General features: G+C 49.1%; 1 protein-coding gene across 1 annotated transcript in view; it reads right to left on the reverse strand.

Annotated features, from left to right (window-relative positions):
• Window positions 1-1,216: 1,216 nt before the first annotated feature.
• Window positions 1,217-12,513, reverse strand: part of LOC102040416 (zinc finger protein 252) — a 14,825-nt gene continuing 3,528 nt past the window's right edge. The window contains exons 2-4 of the mRNA XM_031065739.1: window positions 7,997-8,075; window positions 6,763-7,810; window positions 1,217-6,678 (exon numbers count right to left, since the gene is read on the reverse strand). Of these exons, the coding sequence (XP_030921599.1) occupies window positions 6,048-6,678; window positions 6,763-7,757 (1,626 nt within the window). The 5' untranslated portion in view covers window positions 7,758-7,810; window positions 7,997-8,075 and the 3' untranslated portion in view covers window positions 1,217-6,047. The remainder of the gene's footprint in view (window positions 6,679-6,762; window positions 7,811-7,996; window positions 8,076-12,513) is intronic.

Genomic DNA, 12,513 nt, shown 5'->3' on the forward strand with positions numbered 1-12,513 from the left:
TGAAACCAAATTTATTATCCCTAAAAAGACTATATTTATAATAAATCTCTACTGTCCATGTGTCTCTAGCTAATACATGATTGGTTAATGCTAGCTGTTCACGCGTCTAAAGAAGAATGCTGATTGGATCATCTAATTTTTCATGTGTCTTGCTGTGGTCGTCTGGCTCACCCATGGCTCACATTTTTCTTACTTTCCCAAGCTCACTGACAAACCTGCTGAGTCCAATGACTCTTCTTCTTGTATCTTTTTAAAGGATATACCGACCCCATTTCTGAATATGTCCATTATTCATTTTTTGTGAACATGTCCATTTTTCATTATTACAAGCAGGCTGGATTGTGCATCGGCTGAATATGGCCATTGTCTTGCCAAAACTCCTCAACCTGCAAAATATTGTCGACAGGTGTTTCTTATTTGCAGGGACAGAGCATGGCCCAGTATCGCTTCACACATCAAAGGCAGACTTTGTAGCTTGGAGAGGCTTACCTTGCTGGCACCCAACATGAAAATGATTCATAGCCAAAGAGATAGAGTGAAAAGATCTATGCACTACTTTGAATCTGATTGCAAAGACAATGTTATGTATTGGAGTAAAAACAAGACAAAATCAGCCTCCATCTTCCCTTGGGTGGCTGCATCCAAAGCCTTAGTGATAGTATAGGGATAAAATGTTTCTAAAATCATGGAATATTCAGGGGAGTTAGAAAGGAAGGATAGGCCTGGTAGGTCCTGGGAAAATGTTGAGGGAGACCCTGGGAAAATATTAGTCTGCACCTGTATAATAATTTAATGACTATGATAAATGATATGATTGTTAGATGCGATGATTGTTTGGCAATTGGATATACTTATTGTTTAATCGTAACAAGAATTGTGACAGTGTTCACAGGGGTTCTTGGATGAGGGAAGAGACGAGAAGGTTGACTCCATGTTTCAGAAGCTTGATTTATTATTTTATGGTATATATATTACATTACAACTACACTAAAAAGAATAGAAGGAAAAGGTTCATCTCAGAAGGCTAGCTAAGCGATAACAAAGGCAGCTGGCTTAGACAGAGAGCGAGAGCCAGCTCTGGTCACTAAATCCAAACATCCACACGAGACCAATCACAGATCCACCTGTTGCATTCCACAGCAGCAGATAACCATTGTTTACATTTTGTTCCTGGAGCCTGTCAGCTTCTCAGGAAGAAAAAATCCTAAGAAAGGATTTTCATAAAAAGATATCTGCGACAAAGAATCATGAGAAACTATGTTGGGGGGGTTTGATGGAAATTACAAAAATCCATGCTTGGATGAAATCAGTGTATACAACAGAACAATATAAGTTTAATAATTAATATGTAGTTATATAACAATAAGGGTATAAAAACATGCTCATCCTGAACCCATGTTGGAGTCAGATTTGGGTCTGTACCCCTGACACCCAGAGCTCTTCAATAAAAGCACCTGCATATAATCATTCTGTGATTGTGTGTTCCTGAACGCTAACATTAGGACAATTAGACCATCTTGGGTGCCTAAGTAAGCAAACCAATGCTACCTCCCTTGCATTGAGTGGCCTGCTGTCAGACATAGATACCATCAGACACACCACCTTGCAGAACAGGGCAGCAATAGACTTTCTACTTTCAGCACATGAGCACAGCTGTGAGGACTTTGAGGGAATGTGTTTCATGAACCTCTCCAGCCACAGCAAGTCAATAAACAACAGCATTCAAGTGCTGAGGGAAGGGTTCAAGAAGCTTCAAGTGGAAAACAAAGACTGGTTGAATAAACTCTTCTAATCCTGGGGACTGAAGGGTTGGATGATGCCTTTAGTCAAGACGGGACTGTTCGTTTTCTTGGTTGTTGTTGTTGTGGTGTTGGTTGTTCCATGCTTGTTTGGATGTTTTTATAGTTTTGCAAAGTTCTTTCAGCTCCATTTTTGTTAGAAAACAGAAAGGGGGAGATGTGGGAATTGGCCCAGCTGTGACTCTAAGTCAGCCAGATTTTACCCGAAAAGAACTGGGCATTAGTTTCAAGACTTGGGAATCATTTGTCTAACTTAAGGTGAGCCTGAGAGTTCCCCCATAAGCCCTTGGTGTTATTATGTTAAGTTGTCCAGGTTCTGCTCCCCTATTACTTGTTTCCCCTATATGGTTATAGTTCCAGAATGTTCCACCCCCAAGTGTATATGTTGCTGCTTCCACTTTGTTTTGGGTCTCTGGATGCTGCCCCTCACGCTGTGCTCAGCTACTCCACCTTTGCTGTTTTTCACCCTTTATTAAAGTTTTTTCCAGGCAACTCTATCGAACCCACTCCTTTTCATTTTCGTCACCCTCGCCCTGAAGTTAGGGAACCAAAGAGGTTTGCTGCAGCCATCCTCACCATGACAGTGATGGATCCTAATCACTGCAGGTAATCTTTGGTAGTGATGATTGGGTGCATTGCTGAGCTTCTCCTTCTGTGATTATTTGCTGCTTTGAACTACAGTAAATTACACTGATTCCTTCAGTTCATGTTTGTTTCTTTGGTGCTGACCCTGCCCACTCATGAAACAAAACTGGCATAGTCTGGCCAGATCACAAGAAAACGTCACTTCTTAAATGTAAATTTAAGGAATCAGTCCAATCTGAAATTCACAGATGGGAAGCCCTTCCCTAGAGTTTGCTGACTCTGGAGTGGACTGAGGTCAGAACACCATGTGAGCAATGGGGCAGTCAATTTAAAGAAGCTGAACCACTGGATGTATTAAAATGAATCCAAAAATTGCATATGGAGAAAGGAAAACAACTTGCGAGTGGGTAAAGATGAGGATGAATTTTGTTAACAGCACATTGGAAACAGCACCAACAGAAGGACCGGTTGTTGTCGCTCTCACATGGAGCAACAGCAGAAGTTTTTAATCTTGAGCTTATATTAATTTGTTCAAGTGAAAGAATATTAATATAATAAATAACTATATACATATATGTAATAAAATATAACATTTTAATATATATTTATAACCACAGATTTTTATTTATCTATGTTTCTATCTATATCTTTATCTCTATATAAAATAATAATAATGTGAAATAATGCTGACAATTCTGATTTACCACCTGTGACTGCTCAAGGATCTAACCTGAGCACTAAATATCCTACAGAAAAGCATTGGCCAGGACCTGAATGTCAATGGTAAACTTTGTGAGATTGTATACAACAATATATTTGTATACAAATAAAGGAGGAACGGATGAAATTGGCTATTTTTATGGCGTTTGCTGATGCTGTGACATGGAATGCTTTGTCTGTTACTGTGAAAAATACAGTGATTAAGACTGCTGTGTTTTTCAGACACCAGACTATCCACAATCTGCTGGATTGATTGAATGGGTAAAAGGTTTATTCAAAGAGCAGTTGAAAAAAGGAGGAGATGGGAATCTGCCCCCATGGAGAACGCATCTCACAGATGTACTTTATAACTTTACCAAGGGTACAAAGGGCCCCCTGGGAAATGGAAACCCCCTGGATGTGCATGGCTGCACCCAATTTGCAAATACAACTATGAACAGTGATGCTTTAACTTCCTGAGAAATTATTCTGGTCTGATGGCCCTGGACAGGGCCCTCCTAGAGGCTGCAGGGCTGGACCTTCATGCATTATAATTAATTAGGATAAATCAAAAGCAAATGAGAATTATCAATACTGACATAGGAATTCCAATTCCTCCAGGACACTTTGGTTTGATAACTGCTCGCTGGAGCTTGGCTTTGAAAAGTGTTCATGTCATGGGAGGAGTTGATGCAGATTATCAAGGAGGAATTAAAGTAATTAATGTAATTAAAGTCACTAAACAATAATGAATAAGGTGTGATTATTCAACCCCATGACAGGGTAGCACAGTTATTGACATTGCAGTTTTAAAAGCAATTGTGAAAAAAGATGCACCTACAAATATCACTCTTGTTGGAGATAAAGGATTTGAATCCATCAGTCCTAATAATGGAGCCAAAGTGTGGGTCCAGAGGCCAAAAGGCCCTCCCAATCCGGCTGAAGGAACAGCTGTGGGGAAAGACAACACTGTTTGAATCCTGAAACCAAAATCACCAAGAAAAGGGGCTAAAATCACCCACACTGTGATCTTAAGGCTTAAGATCCACCCATATGGGTTTAAAGTCATCCAAAGGGACCTAAAATCCCCACTAAAATGCTTGAAATCACTCAGAGAGATCTAAAACCCACCCTAAACCTGCCCAGCTTGGCCTAAAATCACCCAAATGGGCCTAAAATCTCAGGGACTGGGACCAAGACTGGGACCAGAACTGATGCCAGAACCAAGACCAGCACCACTCTGGGACAGGCACAATTACTGGGACCGAAACTGAAACCAGCACCAGAACTGGCACTGGGACAAAGACTGAGACCAAGACTGACACCAGGACTTGCTACCGGGAGTGCTTCAGAACCAGGACTGGCACCGGGAGTGCTCCGAGACCAGGACTAGGACTGGAACTGGGACCAGCACTGGCACCAGGACCTCTCTGGGACTGGGACCAGGATGGAGACTGGCAGGAGCACTGCGGGACTGAGACCAAGACTGGCACTGGAATCAGCACCGAGACTGGCAGTGCTCTGGGACTGGGACTGAGGCTGGCACAGGGAGCACTCCAGGACCAAGACTGGCACAGGTACCAGCACTAGAACCAGGACAATTCAGAGACCGAGACTGAGATGGAGACTGAAACCAGAAGCAGCACCAGCACCAAGACTGGCACCGCTCTGGGACTCAAACTGAGACCAGCACAGCTGGTTGAAATTGAGATCAACACCAGGACGGGAATCAGCACTGGGGAGTGCTCCAGGAGCGCTCCGAGACTGAGACCAAGACCGGGACTGGGACTGAAACTGACACTGGGAGTGAACCTGGACAGAGACTGAGACCAAAACTGGGAACGGGATTGGCACCGGGATCCCTCCAGGACCTCCGTGTTCACTCTGGAGAGTTTTGGCTATGCTCCCGTGCAGGACTGGGAGGGATCCCTCGGCAGGGTGGGACTGCCTCAGTTCACATTGTTCTGGTGCAGCCATCCCAGTCCATGTGATCCCAGTCCGCATGATCCCAGTCTGTATGGTCCCGCATGGCACACACTCCAAGAGTCTGGAATTCCAGTTCCCCCTGAGGAAAAGGTGTTCCTGCCCTCAAAGGCAGAGCTCTTAAGAAGGGGCCAAAAGCCAAGTAGAGGAAGATCTTACAGTGACATTTCACTGCCAGCCTTCATAACTTCACCGATCGTTGCTGTAGCTCCTGCATTGGGAATTAAATCAGAGCAGGCAAAGAGAGGCAGGAGAGAAAGGAGGACACAAACAAAATCAGCTGTGAAGGTGGCACTCCGGAAACAGAACTGCAACTGACTGAAAATGAATGGGACAGAAATGACTAACTCTGAAAGTTTTATTTACTATCAAACACATCCCACCCACCCAGCCTCACACAATCCCAATCCACCGTTCCAAATTTGGATCCCACTTCTCCCAATCTCCTTCCAACCCCTTCTCACCACAGCGGCTTTGGAATCAAGTGAGTTTGGCACACAATTGAGATTTTTGAGGAGGGAACAAGCAATTTTGAGTTGGGATTGAGCCCTTTTGGGGTACAACTGTATGGTTTTCAGTGGGACTGAGTTGCTATGAGGAGACAGATCGATCCCTCTTGGTTTCTGCAGTGCAAAGAGATGGAGAACACTGCCCAAAATCCTCCCAGAACCCATAAATCCTCAAGATCATGTCCCCAAATCCTAAATTCCCTCTAAAACAACTGTGAAATGGTGGGACTTTAGATATCTTTAATCAGTTTCTTTCTTTTCAAGCCCGTTTTGCCTGTTTTTAAGGGATGAAGATGAATCAGAAGAAAATGAAGGCCAAAACAAAAGGATAACCAGCTAGGTGCCTTCCCAACATGGATCAAAGGGAATGTGGATCACCAGGGCTCTTCCCAACAAGGGTCCTCCAGTGGGGGGTGGAGTTGGAGCAGCACACGAAGCTCTTCCTGAAATCGGGGCACTCACAGGGCTTCACTTACTGGTGGCTCCGTTGGTGCTTGGTCAAGGCTGAGCTCTGTGAGAAGCTCTTCCCACACTGTGGACACTCGTAGGGCCTCTCCCCAGTGTGGATGCACCGATGGGTGATCAGGGAGGAATTGTGCTTGTAGCCCTTCCCACAGTCAGGGCAGTGGAAGGGCCTCTCCTTTGTGTGAATCCGTTGGTGGTTGATGAGGGTGGAGTTGTACATGAATCCTTTCCCACAGTCGGGACAGTGGAAGGGCCTCTCCTCTGTGTGAGTCCGACGGTGTATGAGGAGATGTGAGCTGATCCGAAACCCCTTCCCACATTCTGAACACTTGTAGGGCCTCTCCCCAGTGTGGATGTTCTGGTGCTGGACCAGGTTGGCACGCTGGCTGAAGCCCTTCCCACATTCCCCACATTTGTAGGGCCTCTTCCCAGTGTGAATGTTCTGGTGCTGGATCAGGTTGGTGCTCTGTCTGAAGCTCTTCCCACATTCCCCACACTCATAGGGCCGCTCCCCAGTGTGGGTCCTCTGGTGGCGGATCAGATGGGAGCTCCGGCTGAAGCTCATCCCACACTCCCCACACTCGTGGGGCCTCTCCCCAGTGTGGATGCGCTGGTGCCTGACAAGATGGGCGTTCTGCCTGAAGCCCTTCCCGCAGTCGGGGCAGCGGAAGGGCCTCTCCTCTGTGTGTGTGCGCTGGTGCACAAGGAGACTAGAGCTGAGCTGAAACCTCTTCCTGCACTGATCACACTCATAGGGTCTCTCCCCAGTGTGAACGTTCTGGTGCTGGATGAGGCTGCTGCTCCGGCTGAAGCTCTTCCCACATTCCCCACACTCGTGAGGCCTCTCCCCAGTGTGGACCACCGGGTGACGGATGAGGCTACAGCTCCGGCTGAAGCTCTTCCCACATTCCCCACACTCGTGAGGCCTCTCCCCAGTGTGGACCACCGGGTGACGGATGAGGCTACAGCTCCGGCTGAAGCTCTTCCCACATTCCCCACACTCGTGAGGCCTCTCCCCAGTGTGGACCACCGGGTGACGGATGAGGCTACAGCTCCGGCTGAAGCTCTTCCCACATTCCCCACACTCGTGAGGCCTCTCCCCAGTGTGGACCACCGGGTGACGGATGAGGCTACAGCTCCGGCTGAAGCTCTTCCCACATTCCCCACACTCGTGAGGCCTCTCCCCAGTGTGGACCACCGGGTGACGGATGAGGCTACAGCTCCGGCTGAAGCTCTTCCCACATTCCCCACACTCGTGAGGCCTCTCCCCAGTGTGGACCACCGGGTGACGGATGAGGCTACAGCTCCGGCTGAAGCTCTTCCCACATTCCCCACACTCATAGGGTTGTTCTCCAGTGTGGATAATCTGGTGGCGGATCAGGCTGGAGCTGACTCTGAAGCTCTTCCCACATACCCCACACTCATACGGCTGCTCCCCTGTGTGGGTCCGCTGGTGCTGAATCAGGCTGGAGCTCCGGCTGAAGCTCTTCCCACACTCCAAACACTTGTGGGGCTTCTCCCCATCATGAAGCTGCTCATGGACCACCAAGTCCAAGCTCTGGCTGGATCCCTCGCCGCCTTCCCGGCCCAGGGTTGGTCTTTCCTCCTCAGATCCCCATGATCTGCGTTTGCAGCCCCTCCTTGCACGTGATCTCCGGGGCTTTTCTTTCCCCTTCGATTCCTGTGCTGTGGAGCTGCTCAAAATGACGTCTTCCATGAGATTCTGCCACAGGGATTTGTCCTCCCTGGCCTACATCTGCAGCTCTTTCTCTGGGGGAAGAAAGACAAGGACACGATGGGATTTGCCTCCGTGGCACAGGGCAGGGCAAGGAGATCCCCCCAGTGCATCCCCAGCAGGACGGGGTTGGCAGCAGGGTTGTCCTGCAGCCAGAGGCCATGCTGGGCTGGGAGATGGAGCAGGAGAGAGTGGGAAAGGGGCAGTGACCTTCTCCTTACCTGCCTGGGTGTTCCGTGGCATCCTCCTTGTCCTTGCACCCTCCTTCTCCATCCAGCCAAGGTGTGGGAATGGGAAATCCTGGTTTGGGGGAAAACAAGGGATAAGCATGTCGAGTTTGAAGGTCCCTCTGCCCAAGTCCATCTCTGGAAGTCACTGGGCATCTGGGGTCCATAGAATCCTCCAGAACACCAAGATTCAGCTCTGAAAAAGCCTCACAGAAGTTCCCCATCTCAGGTCTCTCCCCTTTGGTCTTTGGGGAGCCTGTCCCAGCTGCTTGGGGTCATGCTCATATTGTGGGTCTCCCTTCTCCTTGGTCCCCGTCCTCCTCAGGCTGCTGTGAATCCCAGGAATCCAAAAGGTTCTCCCCTCCTCAGTCTCCCCATTTAGGGATGCTGGGGGTTTTTGGGGTCCCAGGATGCCATCTCCCCTTATTCTCTGCTTTGGGGTGCAGTAGCTCCAAGGAGTTCCCCCCTGCCCCTCTCCAGGCTGTTGAAGGTCCTGTGAATAACGGCACTCCCCCTTCTCTGGGCTGCCCACTTTGGGCTCCTGGGGAACGCAGGGCTCTGCTCCTCCAGGCTGCCTCTGCTGGCAGCTGCCACCAGAACCCTCAATGTCCCCAAAAGGGGCCTTTTCCACTCAGCTGTACACTTCCTCATTCTCCAAACATTGCCCCCAAAAAAACCCAACTCACAGAGCCCCCCAGAATATCTGGGCCAAGGTCCCCCTTCCCTGTCACCTGCAGGATGGGGGAGTGATGATCCCACAGGTGCAGGGCTGCAAATTCAGGGAGCGCTCAACCTCGTGGTTCCTTCTCCTTTCCTTGATCCTCCTCTTCCACCCACTCCTCCTCTTCCATCCCTCCTCCTCCTCCTCCCTAAGCCCACCTCCTTCTCCTACTTCCATCCCTCCTCCTCCTCCCCCAGGAGCAGCGACACCCTCGGTGCCCCGTTCCTGCAGCCCTCTCAGCCCGCGGCAGGAGCGGGGATGGAGTCGGGACAGCTTGGGATGGGCAGCGCGGGGCTCGGCTGCTCCCAGCCGCTGGGGCCAGGGGGAACCCGGCCCGGGGAGAAGGAGAGGCAAACTGGGAAAACTGGGGGCTGCACATCCACACTGGAGCTTGCTGGGGACCCTGGCTGAGGACTGCCAGCCCCTGGGGCTCCTCTCGGGAGATCTGGGAGGGGGGATGCAGAGAGGGCTGGGGGATGCCAGGAGTGGCATCACTGGGAGGAACTATGCTATACTGGGGTAACTGGAATCTTACTGGGGCAACTGGGAATGACTGGGAATTACTACAAGCATGCTGAGAGCTACTGGGGTATACTGGGAGTGTCTGTAACCATACTGAGGTGACTAGAACCACACTGGGAACAACGGGGACCATGCTGGTGAGAATTGGGATGACAATGTGGGCAACTAGGAGGGAATGGGGGTGACTGGGTCTGCACTGGTGGCAACTGGGCATGACTGGGACCATGCTGGGAGGGATTGGGATCATCCACCGCATGACTAGGACTATACTGGGACAACTGGGTGCAACTGGCTTCATACTGGGAGGAACAGGGAGAAACTGGAACCATGCTGGGGGCAACTGGGATCCTACAGGGATCACAGTGGAAGCAGCTGGGCCCATGCTGGAGCAGACTGGGATCATACTGGATCATACTTGCAGCAACTGGGACTGCACTCATGGTGACTGGGAGTAGCTGTGATCCAATGGGATCAGGCTGGAAGCAACTCTGGGCATCTGGGAGTGACTGGGAACATGCTGGGACCAACTGGGTTATACTGGGAGAGACTGAAACGATAGTGGGGGTAAATGGGAGCAACTGGAATCATGCTGAGTGATAATGGCGGGAGGTGTGCCTGTGTCAGGGTCATACTGGGATCATACTGGGAGTAAGTAGAATAGTACTGAGAGTATGTAGGAGTGACTGGGATCCTACTGGAATCAGACTGGGGGTGACTGGAAAGGTGCTTACCATGACTGGAATCATACTGGAGGTGACTGGGAGCAACTGGGACCACACTAGGAGTTACAGAGAGTCACTCTGGGCATGACTGGCATAATACTGGGAGGATTTAGGAGTCACTGGATGCAACTGGGATCATACTAGCAGTGACTTGGAACCATACTGCTAGTGACTATGGGCACTACTGGGACCACCCTGGGAGCTACTGGGATTATAATGGGTGTGAATGGAACCTGACTGGGGGTTACTGAGAGCTACTGGGCCCATGTTGGGAGGAAATTGTGGACACATTGGGAGCAACTGGGATCAACTGGACTGTACTGGAACCATGCTGAGGGGACTGAGTTCACAACTGGGATCATACTGGAAGCAACTAGGACTACACTTTGGGCAACAAACAAAAACTGGGATCATGCTGGAGGCAACTGGGAATAACTGGAAAAGACTGGGATAATTCTCAGGTAACTAGAGCCTCACTGGGGCAACTTGGAGTGTCTGTAACCATACTAGGGATAACTGGAACAACACTGGGAACAGCAGGGACCATGCTGGGGATGACTTGGACTACTCTACAGAAATTGGAAGTGACTGAATCTACAGTGGAGGACACTGGATGTGACAGGGACCATGCTGAGAGGGACTAGGACTATTGTAGGGGCAACTGGGATCATACTTGTAGGAACTGAGAACAACTGGAACTATGCTGGGGGCAACTGGGATCATACTGAGGGTGACTAGAATCATACTGGGATTGACTCGGAGTGGCTGTGGGCAACTGGAATTGTGCTGAAAGCAACTGGGAGCATGCTGGAGGTGACTGGGATACACTGGGAGAGACAGGGATTCACTGGGATCATACTGGAGGCTACTGGGGTCACTCTGGCATTGACAGGTGTTGGGGACAATGAAACAGGAAAGCCTTATAAATATGACTGCCTGGCAAAAGATTTTAAGAATATGGAAACTATAAGCGAGATTGAAATGAAAGCAAGTTTTGAGATCTCTTAGTTACTGAACAACAGGAAAACAATTATGTGACCGGCTGAAGGTAATGCCCTTTTGATGAAACAAGACCCTCTGCAAGCAAGCAGGTCCAAGGGTCTGAGCAGACCCTGCCAGCTTGGCAGAAGGGGTCCAAAAAGTAATTTTTAGGGTTTAAAATGTAGCACAATATGGTAATGTAGTGATTCTTACAGGCTGTATGGAAATGCTATAGGACTTGTATCTTCTACTAGATTGGTTAGTGAGAATCAGAATATTCAACACAGAAAATGATTTATTGTATTGTAATGGGAACTTTGCTCTCTTAGCTCTTACTTACTTTTCTATGGTCTTAGCTCTTACTTACATACTTACTTTTTTATGGTCTTAGCTCTTACTCTTGCCTCTTAGCTCTTACCCCTTTTACTCTCTTATGCTTTTACGCTCTTACCGTCTCATCCTCTCTACCCCTCTCTTCTCTCAGTCCTGTTCCGAGGTGCAGCTGGCAGCTCCCAGCAGGGCCCTGCACCCACGCCCTTTGCAATAAACTGCAAGTTCCACGACCTGGCTTCAGAGATCTCTCATCTCCGTCCGTCCCAACCGTGCTGACTCTTACAACAGGGAGCAACTGGGATCACACTGGGGGCAACTGACATCAGACTGGGAGTGACTGGAATTATACTGGGATTAGAGTGCGTGTCATTGGACCCTGATTGGGGGTTATTGGGAACTACCAGGCCCATGCTGGGAGCCAACTGGGGACATAATTAGAAGAACTGGGAGCAAGCGGGATAAAAACGGGGGCAAGTAAACCATGAGGTTCACTGAGGTAACTAGAAGTGCCTGGCAATAACTATGAGAAAGTTCAGGGTACCTGGGATATACTGGAAGTGTCTGACACCATAGAAGTAGTGCCTGGGACAAAACTGGGAGTGGCTGAGAATGCTCTAGAGAACCTGGGATCATGCTGGGGGCAAGTGTGAGTGACTGGGGCCATGCTGGGAGAGATGGGGACCATACTGGAATGACTAGGACTATGCTAGGGGCAACTGGGAGAACTGGGAACACACTAGATGAAAGTGGGAGCAAGTGAGATCTTGCTAGGAGCAAATTGCATCATCATAAGGAATGACTGGGAGTGACTGGGTGTTGAAGATGGCATGCAAGATGTTTTCCATTACCATCTGTATGGTAGATTACCTTTGTCAAGTGGGCAGTTTGCTTTATCTCTCTCTTTGAGTGACCACATTCACACCTCTCTCGGGAGGGGACCTCTGCTGATAACAAACTATTGAATGTCAGTGCATGACTGATAAGAGCTATAACATCCCATTGTGAGATGCTCCACCCAGAGGGAGGAGCCAAGCGCTGCTACCCAGATATAATATGAGATTATGGAACACCAGCATGGCTTTCTCTACGGGATTCCCCAGAGGAACAGCAGTTGCCTCTTCCACTGGATCTTCAGAGAAAGAATACATCCTTCTCTACAGATTCCCCTTGCTCCAACAGAACCACACCTGATACTTCAGGAGGACTGCAGCCACATTTTCAATCGGACTGTC

Source organism: Geospiza fortis, unplaced genomic scaffold (assembly GCF_000277835.1).
Source record: "Geospiza fortis unplaced genomic scaffold, GeoFor_1.0 scaffold1040, whole genome shotgun sequence".
Classification (NCBI taxonomy): Eukaryota; Metazoa; Chordata; class Aves; order Passeriformes; family Thraupidae; genus Geospiza; species Geospiza fortis.